Source organism: Pan troglodytes, chromosome 1 (genome assembly GCF_028858775.2).
Source record: "Pan troglodytes isolate AG18354 chromosome 1, NHGRI_mPanTro3-v2.0_pri, whole genome shotgun sequence".
In the NCBI taxonomy this organism is placed as follows: Eukaryota; Metazoa; Chordata; class Mammalia; order Primates; family Hominidae; genus Pan; species Pan troglodytes.
In genome coordinates this window covers 155277820-155298391 of record NC_072398.2, presented here as the reverse complement: position 1 = coordinate 155298391, position 20572 = coordinate 155277820, and the positions used below count along the sequence as shown (strand labels likewise).

Here is a 20572-nt window from a genome sequence, read left to right as displayed (position 1 = left end):
AACAATATGAACCTGTGATCAATTAAGCAGCTGACCAATCGTTACTACCTCCTCCCTGCTCCTGTTACCCAAAAAATAGGAAGGGCTGTGGAAGCTCTGTGGCTGCCTTTGCTCACGAGAAGCAGGGAGCTCTCTTCTTCTTCCCTTGGCCCTTTCCTTAAAACAGTTCCTTTTGTCTTAAGTTATCATTTCTACGTTCGTCCCTTCATTTGATCTCACAATGATGGTCTCAAGCAGTAACAGTAGTAACTGCTGTAACGATGGTCTCAAGTAGTAACCGTGGCAGTTGGCCACACTAACATTCTTTGATATCTGTTGGCCGTAATAAAGAAATCAATGTACTTTGTGCTCTTAGCTGCCACATTTTAGCCTAGATATTTGCCCTGGCATGCTTATACTGGTCCAAGGAAGCATTAGGCCATAGCCTGTTTTCTTCCTTATCTGGAGGTGTTTTTACCTTTCTCAGCATTCCACAAGTTGCTTCCTCCTTCCTTTGTTCTCCTCTGTCTTTGCCTCTTTTGGAAAGTTCTAAGTTGCTAGCCAATCAGGACAAGTACAGAGGTCCCCTTCCAGCCAATGGAAACCGGACACGGTAGTAGGGTGCACGTGTCAGGTTATAAATGACCCTGTCTCCTTTATGCGTGTGTCCTCTCGTGGCAAGACTACTAGCGAGCAGCAACCTTTCTGCAGAAAGTAAACTAGCCTTGCTAAGAGCTCCTTTGTCTCAGTGTTGATTTTTGCAACACTGAGCGCCCGTTCCCAACATCAGTAAGGCTTTTCTTTTTAATGAGAAGCAGCCCCAAATCCTTTTCTAAGAGCAGCCTGTAAAGTCGAGCTGCAGGCACAGACAAACAAGGGGGTAGCTTGCTCGGGTGAATGGTGGCAGGAACTACCGACTAGACATGTTTAAGATGAGGGCTCCATCTTCGCTTCTCTGCCAGCCACGTGTACAGTAAGAAGGGGTTACAATAGGCATATGGGTGATTTTGTGCTTTTCGTTCATCTTTTCTGTGTTTAAAATGTTCAGAATAAGAAATTGGAACAAAGGAGACATGAATAGACAATTCCTGATCATCTTTAAGAGTCTGCTTTGTGTTTTACTTACCACCACCACTTCGAAGGCTTTCTTGCCTATACCAGGACAAACTCAGCTCTTTATCCCTTTTCCGAATTTTCCTGGTACTTTCACTTTGAATATAGCACTTAATTAACATTCTGCCTTGTACCTAGGACTAACACACTATAAATTCCCAGAAGACAAAGTAGGGGAATACAATAACAGGATATAGAATTTTAACAGCTAAATTAGATGAATTTATGGGTGACCTTTATTGGGCAAAAGAAAATGTTAAGTTAGTATAAGATTTAGTATAAGCTACCATCTCAAAACTCAGGGTCTCACTGGAAGAGAAAGTGACTCCAGGTAGAATTCCTCAGGGAGACATTCACTTCCATCATTCGCTGAACCAGGAGCTTTGGACAGCCTCGGATTGCACCCGCATATCCAAGGACACCACATCCACATCAGCGGACAAGTCATAAACAGCCTTGGGAATACGCGGAAAGGTCAAATTTACCTAAACAATTAAATTCTCTTTTAAATTTTAAGGAAACACAAGTATGCTTTCGCTTTAGGTAGGGCATTTGAGAGCAAAATGTACTAATACTTTGAATCCGCCAAGCAGACACGATCTGGGTTTGACCGTTCTCTCCGGGTAAAGGTGAAGGCTGACCACGGGGGCCGCTCTCCCTCCAGGCCCCAGCCACGCCCTCTAACCCAGGTTCCCGTCCTGCACCGCGCCGCAAGTACCCCCACAGTTCAGCTCCACCGGGCCCTCCCAGCCCCGCCGCCGTCCCCCTCCCCCGCCCTGGCTCTCTTTCCGCGCTGCTGTCAGCCTCGGCGTCCCACAGAGAGGGCCAGAGGTGGAAACGCAGAAAACCAGACCAGGATTATCAGAGATTGCCCGGAGAGGGGATGCGACCCCTCCCCAGGTCGCAGCGACGGCGCACGCAAGGGTCACTGAGCATGCGTTGGCTACCCGGCGCCGGGGACCGCTCCCACCCCGCCTACCGCAGCGCCCCGTCCTTCCGCAGCCCAACCGCCTCTTCCCGCCCCGCCCCATCCCGCCCACGGGCTCCAGTGGGCGGGACCAGAGGAGTCCCGCGTTCGGGGAGTATGTCAAGGCCGTGACCCGTGTATTATTGTCCGAGTGGCCGGAACGGGAGCCAACATGGCAGCGGGTTTCGGGCGATGCTGCCGGGTGAGAGGGAGCCCAGCGGTGCGGTGGGGCTGGAACATGGGTATTGTGGTGTCGGAGCAGGGGGCCGTGGGCCAAAAATAGGTGCGGCCGGGAGGAGTGGGAAGTCGGGCTGAGGAAGGAGCCAGCCTAGGGGCCCCCAACCTGCTTTCACGCCTCCTACCACCGGACGGAACGGAGCCTAGCGTTTCATTTTCCGTATCCTCCCGTCAGGCGACCCCGTTATAGCCGGCATCCTCTCTTTAGAATATCGTTTTTCTTTCTCTGGTAAACCCTCCAAATATTTACCCAGGGAATCCCACCTTTTTCCGAAGTGACCCCGTCTCTGTGTCAGAACCACGGGAAGAAGAAAAATGGAGCAGCTACTCCTTGAAATACTTAATGTTTAATAAGCTTTTCGTTGTAACATTTCCACGTTGCTTACGGGAAAAAAAAAAAGTAAAAAAAAAAAACCTACTGCAGAATTTTATGTGAACTTGTGTGCATATTCTAGTATTGGATCTTAATAGATTCTAAATAAGTTTGTTACTAGATGAATTTTGGTATCTTAAATATTCTTGATATGTTCACACGACTGCCATTTAGATGTCACTTAAAATTAAGTTAAAGTTATGTCTTGGACCAAGAAAGCTGCGGTTTTAGAATAATCCTAAAGAATTGCTGCCCATGTTTTGCTGGTGTTATACAAGTTAATGTGCAGTGAAGGCAGAAATTGGGAGATTTCAGCTATTTTTAACTCCCAACACCAGAAAAGCAGATTTCTCAACCTCCAAGGAAGGATCTAAAAAAAAACCCGATATAGAAAACTTGCACCCTTTTTCTCTTCTTTAACCCATAAAACTGACACTCTTATATTCCCAAGAAATGCACAAAAGTGTTCAATTCTAGTGGTGGTGTTTCGATATTTGGAATTTCATTGTTCTAGACAGAGAGCCCGAAGTAATAAAACCAATAGTTATATAGCATTAGGCTTTCAAAACATTATCGTACTTTAATCGTCCGAAAATACGCAGTGAGATTAGTCCCATTTTTTGGTTTTGAACGGAAGCTATAAGCAGTTTGTAACCTGTCTGCGGCCACAAATATGGTTGTGGAACCTAGATTCACATTCAGCAATTATAACTCCAGATCCCGTGCTGTTTCTGTTTTCTATTTGCAAACCACCTCTCTAATTAACTGGCTAACTTTGTTATGTAATTAACAGGTTGATGGGCATTGTATTCTGGTAATAGCAACCTTTGCACTTTGTTCTATGTGACATATTTTCCTGAAGTCACATGTGAAGTGACTTTTTTCCCTATTTAAATTCCCTCGGTTGGCCAGGTGCGGCGGCTCACAGCTGTGATCCTAGCACCTTCGGAGGCCTCGGCGGGTTGATCACTTAAGGCCAGGAGTTCGAGACCAGCCTGGCCAACGCAGGGAAACCCTGTCTTTACTAAAAATAGGAAAAATTAGCTGGGCATGGTAGCATATGCCTGTAATCCCAGGAGGCTGAGTCTGCAGTGAGCGGAGATCTCCCCACTGCACTCTAGCCTGGGTGACAGAGGGAGACTCTGTCAAAAAAAAAAAAAAAAAAAAAGTCTCTCAGTAGACCATTTAACCTGGTTTGAGTTCTGACTTTTGTGCATGGTATTTAAAAACGCATTTATAATAGAGTCAGGTTTTTTGTTCTGATTTTTGTGGAATGTTTTCCTTTGTTATGGAACCTAGTGACCAATTAGGATACTAACAGAAAGATCAGTATAGCAAGGTGGTTAATAGCATGCGCTCTTGATAGTAAATGTTAGAATCCTGGTTGCACTAATAGTAGAGTGACTTTGCCTAATTTAGTTGACTTTCTGAGCCTTCGTTTCTTCACATGCGAAAGTGGAATAAAAGTAATGGCTTAGTCCTAGACTTGACCTGGGATTCAGTGAATTAACCTGTGTAACGTGACTGTAAATCAGAGTAGATTTGGTCTGTGACTGCTGGACAATAAACACCAGAGAAACTGTTTCACTTTTTTTTTTTTTTCTTTTTTTTTTTTGAGACGGAGTCTTGCTCTGTCACCCAGGCTGGAATGTAATGGTGCAGTCTAGGCTCACTGCAACCTCCGCCTTCCGGGTTCAAGCGATTCTCCTGCCTCAGCGTCCCGAGTAGCTGGGACTACAGGTGCGTGCCACCACACCTGGCTAATTTTTGTATTTTTAGTAGAAATGGGGTTTCACCATGTTGGTCAGGCTGGTCTCAAACCCCTGACCTTGTGATCTGCCCACCCTGAGGTGGGCCTCCCAAAGTGCTGGGATTACACGCGTGAGCCACCCCACCTGGCACTGTTTCACTTTCAAAATAAAATTAATGAAGTTGCAAAGAAAATGCGAGTTTTCATACTCTGTATGTTTTTATTACTGTAGTATGAGGTATGTTATTTGGAAAGCACTGTTTCAATTACAAATATTTGACACTCTTAATTATATTGTCACCTTACATGTAGGAATTCGTCTTTTATAAGTTGAAATTGTCATCTACAAAGACAGTTTCTTTTTACGGATTTTGAAAAACATAAGAATTTAAATAAAGAAACTTTATTCTTCAGCTGCTCTTTTCTCTTAGTATCTAAGCTTGTTAAAATTGCCGGATAGTTCAATTAAAATCTTTTACAGTGAAAATTGTGTAATTTTGACTGTCCTGAAACCTTTACTCAAGAACACCATTGTGGTTCCCAGTTTGGCAGCTTTAATAAATGCAAATTTTTACTTTTGTATCCATTAAGCTGTCATGAATATAAAAGTAGGTTGCAAAACAATAATATATGTATATTTGATTGTTTGTTTCTTTATATGTTCCTTTGAAGAAATATGACTATATTTCAGATCCTAAGACAAGTAGTGTATTAGTAGTTTAGAAGAGGGATGGCAAACGTGTTTGTAAAGGAACGGATAGTACATGTTTTTGGCTTTGTGAACCAGATGGTCTCTGTGGTAACTACTTAGATCCGCTGTGAAAGCGGCAATAGACAGCATGATGTGGCTGCCCTGGTTTGGTGACTCCTTGCTCAGAACATTGTAAGAATCCCTGTAGACAGCAGAAAATACAGAACATGGTTTTATGCTAATTTGTTTTGTTAGAGTGGGGTATCCTAAAAAATGAGATCCTCTGAGGGGAAGGTTCCCAGAGGCATGCATGGGAGGCTCACAGTGACAGGGTATGAAAGTTGATGGACTAGGCAACTCTTGAACACAGTATGTTCACTTCCAGCCTATCGTTCTCCCCACACCAACTCTCCAACCATCAATGTCCTAGGAGCTTGTAAGATACCCAGAATAGTGGTCCTACATCTACTACTACCCTTGACTGTTGTTTGTCCTAAACCCTCCACTTCAGTAGTATAAATACCACTGACTTTATTTTCATTACTTTTTAAAAACATCTCCTCTGTAATAGGAATTTATATAACTGATAATTGGCTTATTTAAATTATGATTGAAGGCATTTAAATAGTGATGACTTTAAAAACTATGAGTATGGTCAAACCAGTTGCTGTACTCACTTATGATTATCAGTAGTCTCTTATCTGATTAATGTTTAACTTATCAAATTTATTTTAATAAAAGTGTTCTTTACAGGTCCTGAGAAGTATTTCTCGTTTTCAATGGAGATCACAGCATACAAAAGCCAATCGACAACGTGAACCAGGATTAGGATTTAGTTTTGGTATATGTTCTGTTCTATCTTTTGACTTTAAACTTATACATATGAAGCTTTATATGTTTGTTTGGAATATGTTTGTAAATAAACTTAATGTCTTTCAATGAGTAGAACCAGTCCACCGTCCGCAGATAGTTTACAATAACTCACACTCCATTCTTCCTGATCTCATTTTCTTCCTCAGTATACTACACTATACATTAGATCTGTTTTAGCAGCATGCATACACTTATATTCCTTCCTTTTTTTCTGAGTGTTTAGCCCAAAATAAATGAGATTTACTGATATATATGAATAGTCTTCAACTTACATATCTGAATGCCACAAATACATTTTAAAAACACTTGTTAGATTACAATTCTAGGTGCCTGGTAATAAGCTAAAGCTTGTTTTTGCTATAATATATCCAAATTGCAATTTTGGTACTATTAGATGAAGTTCTCACTCCTGGGACCAGGGAGCCATGATTTTTTTTCCTCTGCCCTCTATAAAATGAAAACTACACACAAAAAATTTGAAATAATATCTATCTTTGGCATTCTTGGCCTTCTAAAGTGCTTCTTCAAAATTTTTATTTTTTCTCTAGTTAAAAACCATTTACTCAATTTGGTCTCAGAAAATAGTTAAAGGCAGCTGCGATAACTCACAGCTAGTTACAAATGACAATCTCAAAGCTCTCCAGAGTTATTTTTTTTTTTTATTTGTTGTGTTTTTTAAAGATTTTTCCCTTTTCTTTATAAAGGTTTTTTTTTTTACCAGAATTTAATGAAATTTTTCTTTTCTTTTTCTTTCTTTTTTCTTTTTTTTTTTTTTTTTAAAGATGAGGTTTCATTGTCTCATTATGTTGCCCAGGCCGATCTTGAACTCCTGGGCTCAAGCAGTCCTCTTATTTCAGCCTCCCAAAGTGCTGGGATTATAGGCATGAGCTACTGCACCCAGACCAAATGAAAAGTTTCTGTTTTTTTTTTTTTTTTTTTCTGTGACTTCTAGCCAAAGACTGAATGAAAATTTTCTCTTTTCTTTCTTTCTTTTTTTTTTTTTTTTTTTTGAGACAGTCTTACTCTGTCACCCAGGCTGGTGTGCAGTGGCTCACTGCAACCTCTACCTCCCAGGTTCAAGCGATTCTCCTGCCCCAGCCTCCTGAGTAGCTGGGACTACAGGTGTGGGTCATCATGCCGGCTAATTTCTATATTTTTAGTAGGGATGGGGTTTTGCCACGTTGGACAGGCTGGTCTCGAACAGCTGAAGACAAGTGATCCACCCGCCTCTGCCTCCCAAAGTGCTGGGATTACAGGCATGAACCACTGTGCCCAACCTAAATGAAAAATTTTTTTCTTTTCTCTTTCTGTAGCCAAAGACTAAATGAAAGTTTTCAAGCAGTGTGAGGATAGCCATTTGGGATGGTGGATTTTTTTTTTTTTTTTTTTTTTTTTGAGACTGAGTCTTGCTCTGTCGCTCAGGCTGGATTGCAGTAGCTCCATCTGGGCTCATTGCAACCTCTGCCTCCTGGGTTCAAGCGATTCTCCTGCCTCAGCCACCCAAGTAGCTGAGATTACAGGTGTGGGCCACCACGCCTGGCTAATTTTTATATTATTAGTAGATATGAGGTTTCGCCATGTTGGCAACGCTGGTCTCGAACTCCTGGCCTCAAGTGATCCACCCGTCTTGGCCTCCCAAAGTGGGATTATGGGCATTAGCCAGCATGCCCAGCCAGGTAGTGGATCATACTGAGATAATTAGCATTAATTTGGTATGATTGCTTGTCACTTAAAATTTCTCTCTCAGTAGTAAGAGACTTGCAGGAGAAATCTATGGTGGTTCACTGAGTGACAGAGGATAAGTTAGATATAATTGTTTGGGAGGGAGATTGTGAAGTTCAATACGGGTCTATTCCTTGAACCAGTTGCATCTGGTTCTTTATCTGTAAAGTGGAAATAATATCTATAACACAGAATTTCTATGAAGATTAAATTATATGCTGTATTTAAAGCCCCTAGCACATAGTGACTGGAGCAAAGTAGTTTCTCAATAAATAATACATAATACATACTTATCATTTTTCCTTTTTTTTTTTTAAGAGACAGGGTTTCACTCTGTCACCCAAGCTGGATGCAACCTTGACCTCTGGGGCTCCATGGATTCTCTGGCCTCAGCTTCCTGAGCAGTTAGGACAATAGGTCCATGTCAACCACACCTAGCTGATTTTTTAAATTTTTAAATGTTTTGTTGAGACAGGATCTTGCTATATTGCTCAGGCTGGCCCCAAACTCCTGGCCTCAAATGGTTCACCTGCCTCAGCCTCCCAAAATTCTAGGATTATAGGCATGAGCTACCGTGCCCAGACTTTCTCTACCCTCTATCTACCTGCAAGATTGTTATCAACTGGCACCAATCTTAGAAGTAAAGCTGTGATAGAGAGAACACTGGACTGAAACTCTTAAGTATACTTCTGCTAATTCATTGTGAGACTGTGATACTAGAATTTCCTTACTCTGCATTAGTTTATCAATAAAAAGAGAGATTTGGCTGGGCGCAGTGGCTCACTCCTGTAATCCCAGCACTTTGGGAGGCCGAGGTGGGCGGATTACGAGGTCAGAAGATCGAGATCCCGGTGAAACCCCGTCTCTACTAAAAATACAAAAAAAAAAATTAGCCGGGCGCGGTGGCAGGCACCTGTAGTCCCAGCTGCTCAGGAGGCTGAGACAGGAGAATGGTGTGAACCCGGGAGCCGGAGCTTGCAGTGAGCCTAGATTGCACCACTGCACTCCAGTCTGGGCGACAGAGCGAGACTCCGTCTCAAAAAAAAAAAAAAAAAAAAAAAAAAAAGAGATTTGATCTTATGCTCTTCAATTCAGCACCAGAATTCAGCTTTTATGTATTGTTTCTCACATCCCCATACAAATGATTACTGTAGTCTTAAACATTCCTCTGTGCATTTGCTCTCATTTTTCTTGCTTGAAATACCCTATTATCTCTTTTAAATTTTACCTAATCTTTGACGTTAGATGCAACCACATTAAAACACAAGGATACCATGGATTTGAAAAGATGCAGTTAGCAATTGACCCCTCTCCTCAATCAAGCCACCATACTAATTTCATTAATTTTAAAACAATCCCTTATTTTATGTAAACAAATTGTTGGACACCATTTATTAGCATTGCAGCAGGATTTTATGTTATTATCTTTTGAAAAACCTTTCTACCACTTTCACCAGTTGCTTTGTGCTAATTTATAAGCTTGTCTGAGTTTAAAGGAGCTGTAAGCCTAGGCTTGGTGTCTCATGCTTGTAATCCCAGCACTTTAGGAGACCACGGCAGGAGGATTGCTTGAGGCCAGGAGTTCAAGACCAGCCTGGCATCATAGTGAGACCCTGTCTCTATGAAAACAAAAAAAATGAAATAGATAGGGTGAGGTGGCTCCCAGCACTTTGGGAGGCCAAGATGCGAGAATCACTTGAGCCCAGGAGTTCCAGACCCATTTGGGCAACATGGCAAAACCCTGTCTCTACAAAAATTACAAAAATTAGCCAGATATGGTGGCATGTGCCTGTGATCCCAGCTAGTTGAGAAGCTGTGGTGGGAAGATCATTTAAGGCCAGGAGGTCGAGGCTACAGTGAGTCCTAATTGCACCACTGCACTCCAGCCTGAGTGACAAAATGAGACTGTCTCAAAAAAAAAAAAGCAAAATTATGATATTGATATTCTTATATGACACTTTGAAATAAGTTTTATTGCTTTATGTCACTGAGTGTGTTTCATCTATTTCGTTAGATTGATTCTTGTCAGGGAGATGTCTTGTATATTAGTTTCACTTCAGTGTTAGCAAACATTTGATAAATTGGCTTAGGAACTAATAATAAGTTAAACGTTTTTTATATCACCAATTGGAAAAGAAAAACTCACTTGAGCTCTACAGGTTAATATCTATTACTCATTTGTAAAAGTTAAAAATCTTACCTATTTCCTTTAGCATTTGGATTGACATAGGTTTATTTATATTGTGTAGTGAACTCTTGATTAGTCAAAAAATGCACTGTAGTCTGAGTTTCTGATAATCAAGGATTTAAGTCCCCACAATAAATACACATTTCTACATACTGACTTCATAGGACATTTTTCCTTGTTATCCAGTTTTAACTTTTCTAAATAATTTTCCCTTAGAGTTCACCGAACAGCAGAAAGAATTTCAAGCTACTGCTCGTAAATTTGCCAGAGAGGAAATCATCCCAGTGGCTGCAGAATATGATAAAACTGGTGAAGTAGGTATATACATTTTAAAGAGGGAAAAATCTTTTACATTTTTTACAAGATTAGGTAATCAAACTATCTGGATTTCAAAATATATTTTAACTCAGTTCTTTTTCTTCTAGTATCCAGTCCCCCTAATTAGAAGAGCCTGGGAACTTGGTTTAATGAACACACACATTCCAGAGAACTGTGGTAAGCTTTCTTTATATTTTTAATACTGGAATGCATATGAGTAAGAAAAATTGTGGAACTCTACTCAGTCATTTTTTTCAAATATTTCTTGCCATTAAATGACTTTCTACCATTGTCTTCCTGCTCAGACTACAGTGTTTGCCCACTTTTGGAAGCTTGCACTCTATACTTAGATGCATTTTTCCTTCTAACTGGTTCCAACCTTAACTTGCACCTAAACCTTGGTAACTTCCATTTCTAGAGTTGGTCAATTTGTTGCGTTTTATTCCTATCTTCTATATTACATTTTATTGAGTCTTTTTTGTGAACCATGATTCTTTTCCTCAGACCCAGTTTTAGAGTTGAATTGAGTTTTAACAAAATCAAGTTAGAACAGGAATACAGGTTCAAATTACAAATAGTAAAATAATTTTTTGAAAATTTTAGAGCTTACTTTAAGAAAGTATAATTTCTTATTGTGCCAGCCAGAACACATGTAGATATTATATTGCAAATTTCCTTTTAAAACAAATTTTGGTCATATTGAAAGAAATTAAAATAGTTTACCTTTATTTCTATTGTGATGTACTACATATTACAATGTGTTGAAACATTTTGATACTGTAGGAGGTCTTGGACTTGGAACTTTTGATGCTTGTTTAATTAGTGAAGAATTGGCTTATGGATGTACAGGGGTTCAGACTGCTATTGAAGGAAATTCTTTGGGGGTAAGTGACTTAGAAAATTAACTACCTAACTGAGCTCTTGTTAATGAGATAGTTACTCCTGAAGAAGTTGGATTTTTAGAAGAAAAAAAAAGGAGAGTCAGTTACTACTAGGTAAGGTTAGTGGGTACACACAGTTTTCTTTAAAGAGGAACACAAGATTCAGCAGTGAAACCTGGAGTTCTGATTTCAAGGCTTGATAACTCTGACCTTGTCTCTAGTACTCGGAGTTCTGACTGTCCTTTGGAGGAAACTGTATACTTTGGCTGCAGCTTCAGTGGCAATTCTTAGGTAAAGCCAAGGGCTAAATCCAGAATTCAGGAGCAGGATTGGGATGGCTTGCTGCCACTATGGCAGTACTGAAATTTAGCAAGCAATTCTTTTTTTTCTCACTCTGTCGCCCAGGCTGGAGTGTAGTAGCGCGATCTTGGCTCACTGCAACCTGCACCTCCTGGGTTCAAGCAATTCTCCTGCCTCAGCCTCCTGAGTAGCTGGGATTACAAGTGCGCACCACCACGCCCAGCTAATTTTTTTTTTTTTTTTTTTTTTTTTTTTGAGACGGAGTCTCACTCTGTTGCCCAGGCTGGAGTGCAGTGGTGCGATCTCAGCTCACTGCAAGCTCCACCTCCCAGGTTCACGCCATTCTCCTGTCTCAGCCTCCCAAGTAACTGGGACTACAGGCGCCCGCCACCATGCCCGGCTAATTTTTTTTTTTTTTTTTTTTTTTTGTATTTTTAGTAGAGACGGGGTGTCACCCTGTTGGCCAGGATGGTCTCTATCTCTTGACCTCGTAATCCGCCCACCTCGGCCTCCCAAAGTGCTGGGATTACAGGCGTGAGCCACTGCACCCGGCCTAACAAGCAATTCTTAGGCCTGATCATACATACTGTGTCACATATTCTAAACATAATTTTTTATTAGTGCATTTCACTATAGTAGATTTTCACAGATTATAATGCCACAGGTCCTACATATAACCTAATTTTATGAAAATACTTAGATTAGCAGATTTATTTCCTCATTCTAACTTAGAGGCAAGGTATAGGCCAGTTCTTTGGACTTACCTGTTAGGTGAAGAATAGTTATTTTTTCATTTTGAATTATAGCATCTCTGAATTTACATATCCAATAAAAATGACTTGATTTTTTAATGTCAATTTTCTTCGGTAGCAAATGCCTATTATTATTGCTGGAAATGATCAACAAAAGAAGAAGTATTTGGGGAGAATGACTGAGGAGCCATTGATGTGTGTGAGTATGTGTAACTGCCGCTTTATTTCACACTTAAGAAGGGAACAAAGGTGCTATTTCTCCTTTTCAGTCTATATGTATATATTGGGATATTTAGCATTGAAACAAAACTTAGCAACATATTATTACAATGATGTGTCAAGGATGCCAAGAAAGTATCATAATAGGCCGAGGTCAATGGCTCGCACCTGTAATCCCAGCACTTTGGGAGGCGGAGGCGGGCAGATTACTTGAGGTTAGGAGTTCACAGCCTGGCTAACGTGGTGGAACCCCATCTCTACTGAAAATACAAAAATTAACCAGGCGTGATGGCGCCTGCCTATAATCCCAGCTGCTCAGGAGGCTGAGGCATAAGAATCGCTTGAACCCGAAAAGTGGAGGATGCAGTGAGCAGAGATCACACCACTGCACTGCTACCTGGGCGACAGAGTGAGTGAGACCCTGTCTCAAAAAAAAAAAAAAAAAAAAAAAAAAAAAAGGTGTCATCATAATTTTGTTGCTTATTTCCAGGAGAAGAGAGATCTACTTGTGATGTTTTTGGGATGTCAAAAAGTGTCATAATAATCCTCTTACTTCAGGAGAGAGAGATCTATTTAATGGAGCATTCTACACTTTAAGAACTGAGTCATTGTGTCAGGAAGTTCAGATTGAATGTAGGGCAATGTGTGTTTGAACTAGTAGTGTTTTGAATTAGTAAAAAATTAATGTTGGCTGGTCGTGGTGGCTCACGCCTGTAATCCCAGCACTTTGAGAGTCTGAGGCAGGTGGATCACCTGAGGTCAGGAGTTCGAGACCAGCCTAGCCAAAATGGAGAAACCCCATCTCTACTAAAAATACAAACATTAGCTGGATGTGGTGGTGCTTGCCAGCTACTTGGGAGGCTGAGGCATGAGAATCTCTTGAACCTGGGAGGCAGAGGTTGCTGAGTAAAGATGGCGGCACTGCACTCCAGCCTGGGCAACAGAGTGAGACTCTGTCTCAAAAAAAAAAAAAAAGCAATTAATGTGGGCTGGGCATAGTGGCTCACACCTGTAATGTCAGCACTTTGAGAGGCTAAGGCAGGAGAACCGCTTGAGCCCGGGAGTTCAAGACCAGCCTGGGTAACACAGTGAGACCCTGTCTCTAAATAAATAAATAAATGAATAAATAAATAAAAATTAATGTGAACCTGTAACTGAAGAAATAGCAACTTATTTGTTGAATGACTGAATGACTTGGGAAGAATAGTTGTAGAGTTTATTTAAACCTCTGAAAGCAACTCAACAAATTTTTAAATTAGATTTTTTTAACAAGATAAATACACACACAGACATACACACACACACACACACACACACACACACACACACACAGGCTCTATTCTGAAACTGTTGTTTACCTAAGGATTTTTACTTCTTGTTTACTCAAACATATTTCAATCTAAGGTGTGGTTGTTATACTGAAATACAGTAGATTTATTAGTTTTGAGCTAATGATGAGAATTCATCTTGAAGAACAGAAAATAATATTTGAAAATAAATGTTTTTTATTTCAGATACCTAAAATTTCAAGCAAACTGTTTAATAAAGGAATTTGTACATATTTGCTAGGAAATTTGCAATTTTTTTAACAATTGAGAGGTTAGCTAAACATTCTCACTATTGTCTATAAGAACTGTGTGAAACGTCTAGATTGTTCTCCTGTAGCATATACAGTCAGCTCTCCATATCCATGAGGGAATAGTTTAGGACCTGTTGCCCTCCATATCAAAATTTTTGGTTGCCAAGTCTGTTATACAAAATGTACAGTTAGCCCTTTATATCTGTGGGTTTTGCTCCACAGTTGGTTAAATTCCAAAATTCGTGGATGCCAAAGGCAAACTTTTAAAAAATTAAAATTTTATAACTTTTCTAATTATAAAATACTGAGTATAGAAAATTTAGAAATGTTTAAAGTAGAACAAAAATATCTGTAATCCCTCAGATATGGAGTTAATTAGTATTACTTCCTTATTGTAGTGCCTACCACATTTTTAAATATGTAATTGTGTTTTTAACAGTTAGCCCCCTATTATATACATGTAGTTTTATGTACATCTTTATTTAACAACATGAACATTTTCTTATGCCTTCCTTCTTTTTACATGCTGTAACAATACTGCATAATTTGCTATCTAATGGATATGCTATAAATTGTTTCACTTTTCTGTACTGTTGAATGTTTAAACTCCTTGGGTTTTTACTTTGGAAAATAATGTTATGGTAAAAAATAATACAGAAAAAAATAAATAAAAATGATCAAATAAGAAGCCAAGAACAGGCCAGGCATGGTGGCTCATGCCTGTAATCCTAACACTTTGGGAAGCCAAGGCAGGAGGATCGCTTGAGGCCAGGAGTTCAAGACCAGCCTGGACAACGTTGAGAGACTGCCACCACACACACACACACAAATATATATATATATATATATACACACAGAACCAAAAAGAAGACAAAAACAACTCTGAGGAACCAGTAGTGACAAGCCATTTTGTATAGAAAAAAACAGGCTCATTTACTTCACAGGCTCTAAAAACTTCACTGTATTATGAAACAGACAGATGTCTAATAGCATATTTCAAGGAAAAAAATACCTTAAAGGTGGTTAAAACAAAATTTTGGTACTTAAAAGGGGCATCTTTTATGGACAACTCCTTAATTTGTCATGATGCTGAATACATCAAATCTCCAGGTAGCAGAGTAATCTAGTTCAGTTAACTTGAGTGACACCTGAATCCCCTCTACAGAATCCCCGTCAAAAGACCATCTGGCTGACATGTTTTTATACCTCAGGTGCCTGGGAATCAACACCTTCTGAAACAGCATCATTTGCGAGCATCTGTTATCATTAGAAAAATATTTTAGATTACATAATGCTTAAGCACAGAACCTGTCATTTTTTTTTTTATAATTTTACCAGTTCATACTGTAATAGGTGTTCAATAAATGTTAGAGTGATTTCACTGTACTTTTCTTTGGCTATATTGCCCTTCAGATGTTTGAGTATAGTTATTTTTATTTATTTATTTATTTTTTGAGACGGAGTCTCGCTCTGTTGCCCAGGTCGGAGTGCAGTGGTGTGATCTTGGCTCACTGCAACCTCTGCCTCCCAGGTTCAAGCGATTCTCCTGCCTCAGCCTCCCAAGCAGCTGGGACTACAGGTGCGTGCCACCACGCCTGGCTAATTTTTCGTATGTTTAGTAGAGACAAGATTTCACTGTGTTAGCCAGGATGGTCTCTGTCTCCTGACCTCATGATCTGCCCACCTTGGCCTCCCAAGGTGCTGGGATTACAGGTGTGAGCCACCGTGCCCAGCCAAGTATAGTTATTATTTTTTTTTTTTTTCTGAAATGGAGTCTCTCGCTCTGTTGCCTAGGCTGGAGTGCAGTGGCGCCATCTCGGCTCACTGCAACCTCCACCTCCCAGGTTCAAGCAATTCTTCCTCAGCCTCCCAAGTAGCTGGGATTACAGGTGCCCACTACCAAGCCTGGCTAAGTTTTTGTACTTTTAGTAGAGACAGGGTTTCACCATGTTGGCCAGGCTGGTCTCGAACTCCTAACCTCAGGTGACCCACCTGCCTCGGCCTCCCAAAGTGCTGGGATTACAAGCCTGAAGCCTCAGCCACCACGCCCGGCCCTAAGTAATCATTTCTAGTGCCCCTACATATGCTTACTACTTTGAATTAAAATGTATATAGTTTCTTTTTTGTTGTATATTTTAAAAAAATAAATTGACATGGGTTCTCGGCATGTTGACCAGGCTGGTCTTGAACTCCTGGTCTCAAGCGATCCTCCCATCTCAGCCTCACAAAATGCTAGGATTACAGGCGGGGGGCCACCATGCTCGGCCCAGTTTCTTTCTTCTTTGGACTGTAAGTACCTTAAGGGCAAGTAACTTGTTTCTTTAGTATCCACAGTACCTGCCACTCTTGAATTAACTTGCACTAACACTTGCCTTCTACCACCCCCTTTTATCCATTACTGCTTGTGTCTTGTCACTCCTCTGTTTAAGAGCTCTAAGAGGCTCCCCTGTTTCTACCAGATAAAATTTTAAATTTGTAATGTGATATAAAAGATTCTCGTCGACCATTTCCTTCCTTTCTTTCCAGACTCATGTCTTACCATTCCCTTACATGCACAGAATTTACATACTGTGGAACTCTGGTACTTTCAGCATTAGAAACACTGGGTAACTCTGTTTCTTATCTTAGTATCATAGCATATGCCATTACTTGTACCTGGAATGCATATTCTTCCTCTTTTTCCCTCCTCCCAAAGAAGCCATTTTCCTTTTTGAGACTTAATTTAAACATCCTCTCCCCTGGGAAACTAGTTTCTCAAGCCCCTTGTCTGTGACTTTCACACATAGAGTTGCGGTATAGTTATTTATCTTCACTGTTACATTGTGAAAATCTCTAGGACTGAATGTCTTTTACCTCTGGTTTCCCCATATCCTAATTTATATCGTGGTACATAGTAGATATTCAACACATGTTTGCATGAATGAATACATGTGAAATTGAATTTAATGAACTTGTTTAAAGCTATCTAACATTTTCACTTTTTATTAAATATATGATTTGTTGATATACCTATGCCTAATTTGAATTATATATTAAGTGTTTTTAGGCCAGGCACTGTGGCTCATACCTGTAGTCCTAGCACTTTGGGAGGCTGAGGCAGAGGATTGCCTGAGCCCAGGAGGTTGAGACCAGCCTAGGCAACACAGTGAGACGCCATGTCTACAAAAAATTTAAAATTAGCTGGGCATGGTGATGTGTGCTTGCAGTCTCAGCTATTATACACGGGAGGCTGAGGCGGGAGGATTTCCTGAGTCCAGGAAGCCAAGACTGCATTGAGCCTCTGCATTCCAGCCTAGGCAAGAGAGTGAGACCCTGTCTCTTACAAACAAAACAGAAAAGTTTTTACATTTGAGTGGTTTCTTTGATTTTGTAAGAACATTTTAATTTTAGATATTTAAAAATATTTAAAATACAGCTTAAAAAATAAAACAATCCTGTTTCCAAACAGTCAAAATTTAATCACTAACATTTAATTTCATTTCTCTTGTTTTTATATATTCAAGGCTTATTGTGTAACAGAACCTGGAGCAGGCTCTGATGTAGCTGGTATAAAGACCAAAGCAGAAAAGAAAGGAGATGAGTATATTATTAATGGTCAGAAGATGTGGATAACCAACGGAGGAAAAGCTAATTGGTATGTTGTTCAAAACATCTTTGTATATTTTTTCTTAATTGTTTTATCTTCAAATCTCTCTTTCTTCTTTCTGTATATTTTTAAACCAGTACAGTTAAGGTATGTTTGTGGAACTGGAAGGCCTATAGGAGATTATAAACAGTTCAGTGATTTTCAAAAACTAATTTTAAGCCCCTGCACTGTTTTTTCAAATTAACTCTCAGAAGTTTAATGTGTAAAATAAAATACAAATGCGTGCTCTGTTTGAATCTGATTAGGAAGGCTAGCACTCTATCTACTTGGCTTATTATCTCCACTCCTCATCTCCTATACCAGTCGCTCCTTGGAATCCCTAAAACCCTAAGGAAAAAGGAAAACCTTTGGTATAGTGCCTGTCTCCAGTTGTCAGAAATAAACAGAGTCAGTCTTAAAACAGGTTATCTATTAGAGAAGACAGAATTTGACTTTAATAAAATCTGAAAATTTCTAATATATGGTCAAAAAATATGAAGTTCAACAAAGGATCAAAAATAATTTGTATAAATATAAAATACTAAAAAAAAACCACTCGATTATTTGTTGATAAAAGATGAGGAAAGTTCAATAAGTAACTGTTAAGTTCAATAAGAATCAATAGTATGAGCCTTTAAAAAGCCAATGTAATTTTAAGCCAAAGTAATAGAAGTACAGCATCAAATAGAGAAAAAATGGTGACAGTTCTGGGCAACACATTTTAAAACATGTATTGAAAAACTTGACTAAATCTAGAAGCATGTAAGTGTCTTGCATTAGGAGGAGCCTACAAAACATGTTCTGAAAAGCAAAGCCTTGGTTATTTTGGTAGAATCTTGAAGTTTTTCAAATATTATTACACAGAAAGATGATCAGGCTTATATGTTTACTTCCGGATGCCAGCTTAGAATTAATGAGTGAAAGTTAGAAAAATGTAGAATTTAGCTTAACATAAGGACAGGCTTTCTATCAGCAGTGCTGTTAAGTTGTCATGGGAAATATTGTATTTACCCATCACTACAAGTATATAGAGAGTTTCTAGAATAACTTTTTATTGATTGGAATAATGTACTAAATGACCTGTCTCTCTTTGTAAAAAATTCAGATTCAATATATTTGTGTGCCATATACTACAGTTTTCTAGCAAATAAAACATCATTTTTTTTCAGAGTGAGCCTACTAAAAAGTTACTTAGACTAAACATATCAGTCAATTCCTTATGAGCATCCTAAATATATTCAGTATTATGGAGTGCTATATCTTTACCTTTAACCAATTCCTGGTAATATCAGCAACTAATAAAAAGTGAAGAAACTATTAAAATTTAACAAGTTGAGAGAAATCTAACAATGCAGTTTGAAGTTTTCGTAATTTTAAAAACGGATTAGCCAGGTGCAATCACTCACGTCTACAATCCCAGCAGTTTTGGAGGCTGAGGCAGGAGGATTGCTTGAGCCCAGGGGTTCAAGACCAGCTTGAGCAACATAACGAGACCCCATCTTTACAAAATTAAAATGAAAAGAAAGAACTGATTACAACTGTTCACTGTTCATATAGTAAGGCAAATTAGGTAATATATGAAACCAGATAACAATTTTTACGATTTTGTTACTATTATTAAATAAAACTATAGAATGAGTGGTAATGTATTGGTTTTAACCAAAGAAAATAAGTTTGTGTTGTTTAGGGAAGAATATACCTTTTTAAAAGAATTTTTCGTGTACCAGGATATATAGAACGTGAATTAGACAGATGCTTGGATATTTGCATTTTTTTCTTATGTTGCACTTCAAGATCTTTCTGAGAAATTCTTCTGTAGGAAAAAAATCAGCAAATATTCATAATAACTCAGCTATAACAAAAACACTGACTTGCTGCATAAAGAAACAGTAGTTGGAACATATGGGTCTCCATTTTATTTATTTATTTTTTTGAGAACATCTGCCCTTTAATTTGCATTTAAAATCAGTTTCTTTAAATACTTTAGTTACAAGTTCTGAATAGTGAAGACAGAGTAGTAGATGCTGCAGGCACTCAGTATTGGCTCCCACCCCTTCCCCCCTCCCCACCCCCAGGCCTCACTTCTTGGCTCAAGATACAAAAGGGCACTCTCTACTGGCCCTGGTGTCAAATGTCAGCAGCCTCAGGCCTGGATGCAGTTGGATACAAAGCCATGAATCCCAGTAGCTCCAAGGAATTCCAATGATTGTGCCCAGATCCACCGGCAACACATCTTAGAAATGACCTCATCCATTACACCACTATCTACTAACACCCTCAGGGTAGTTTCCTACCCCAGTCCACGTCCTCCAAATCTGTGTCCTGCAGAGGAAGAGACAAGGCCCCGCTATAACGCAGGAAGGAACAAGAACTGCCTCCTCAGCCCACGTGCTTACAGCAACTTACTTGAAAAGCTCAAGGCAATCTGAGTCAGTCTAGAGGAGACCTCCCTTCCCTAATCTGTACCAGACTCTGGCCCTTCTTCGGGACTACGCTCGGTCCCACTGCCATGATGTGCTAGAATCTGCTCTAAGTAAGAACAAGGTGCTAGAATGAGGCCCAGCAACCAGGAAAGGGTTGCTACAGCCCCAGCTGTGTGAGATTGTGCCAAGATGAGTCTTCTTGGTGTGAGCCTATGATGGAGAGCGTGAGGGCAGACCTGGGCTCTCCTTCTATGATGATTACAACACATGACCTCAGGGAACCTCTGCTCTCTCTTCCCACTCACATACCCAGATCCCCTGGCCTGTGCTTCCTGGTAGAGGTAGAAGAGGCATCTTGAAGTCAATGACAATGGAGAATGAAGGTGCCATTGAAGAAGGAAAGCAGCACCTCTTTGCCTGTGTTCAATCCCTCCATACAAGTGGAATCGAGAATGTGCACAGCCAGGACAGAGGCTGCTCTGAGCTTGGGAGGCACAGCATCCTCCTAGATGTCTCTGCAGAGCAAACTTTCAAAAGATAGGAACTTAATCACATGGTCCTCGGGGGTTTCTCTATAGTATA

At 39.9% G+C, this 20572-nt stretch overlaps 2 protein-coding genes across 12 annotated transcripts in view; one reads left to right on the top strand and one right to left on the bottom strand.

The window, feature by feature from the left end:
• Positions 1-1523, bottom strand: part of SLC44A5 (solute carrier family 44 member 5) — a 514237-nt gene extending 512714 nt beyond the window's left edge. For 3 of the 6 annotated variants that reach the window (XM_054684404.2, XM_063800302.1, XM_016920912.4), the window contains exon 1: positions 458-540. The gene's annotated coding sequence lies outside the window, so the exon portion shown is untranslated. Of the gene's footprint in view, positions 1-457; positions 552-1379 lie in introns of those variants that run through there. The other 3 variants (XM_054684403.2, XM_054684401.2, XM_054684405.2) reach the window with 2 other exon arrangements.
• Positions 1524-1804: 281 nt separating this feature from the next.
• The window catches only part of ACADM (acyl-CoA dehydrogenase medium chain), a 40140-nt gene continuing 21372 nt past the window's right edge, over positions 1805-20572 (top strand). The window contains exons 1-7 of one of the 6 annotated variants that reach the window (XM_054664818.2): positions 1805-2261; positions 5864-5951; positions 10110-10207; positions 10319-10388; positions 10995-11095; positions 12263-12343; positions 17446-17576. In XM_054664818.2, coding sequence (XP_054520793.1) covers positions 2232-2261; positions 5864-5951; positions 10110-10207; positions 10319-10388; positions 10995-11095; positions 12263-12343; positions 17446-17576 — 599 coding nt within the window. In that variant the 5' untranslated portion in view covers positions 1805-2231. 6 annotated transcript variants of the gene reach the window in all.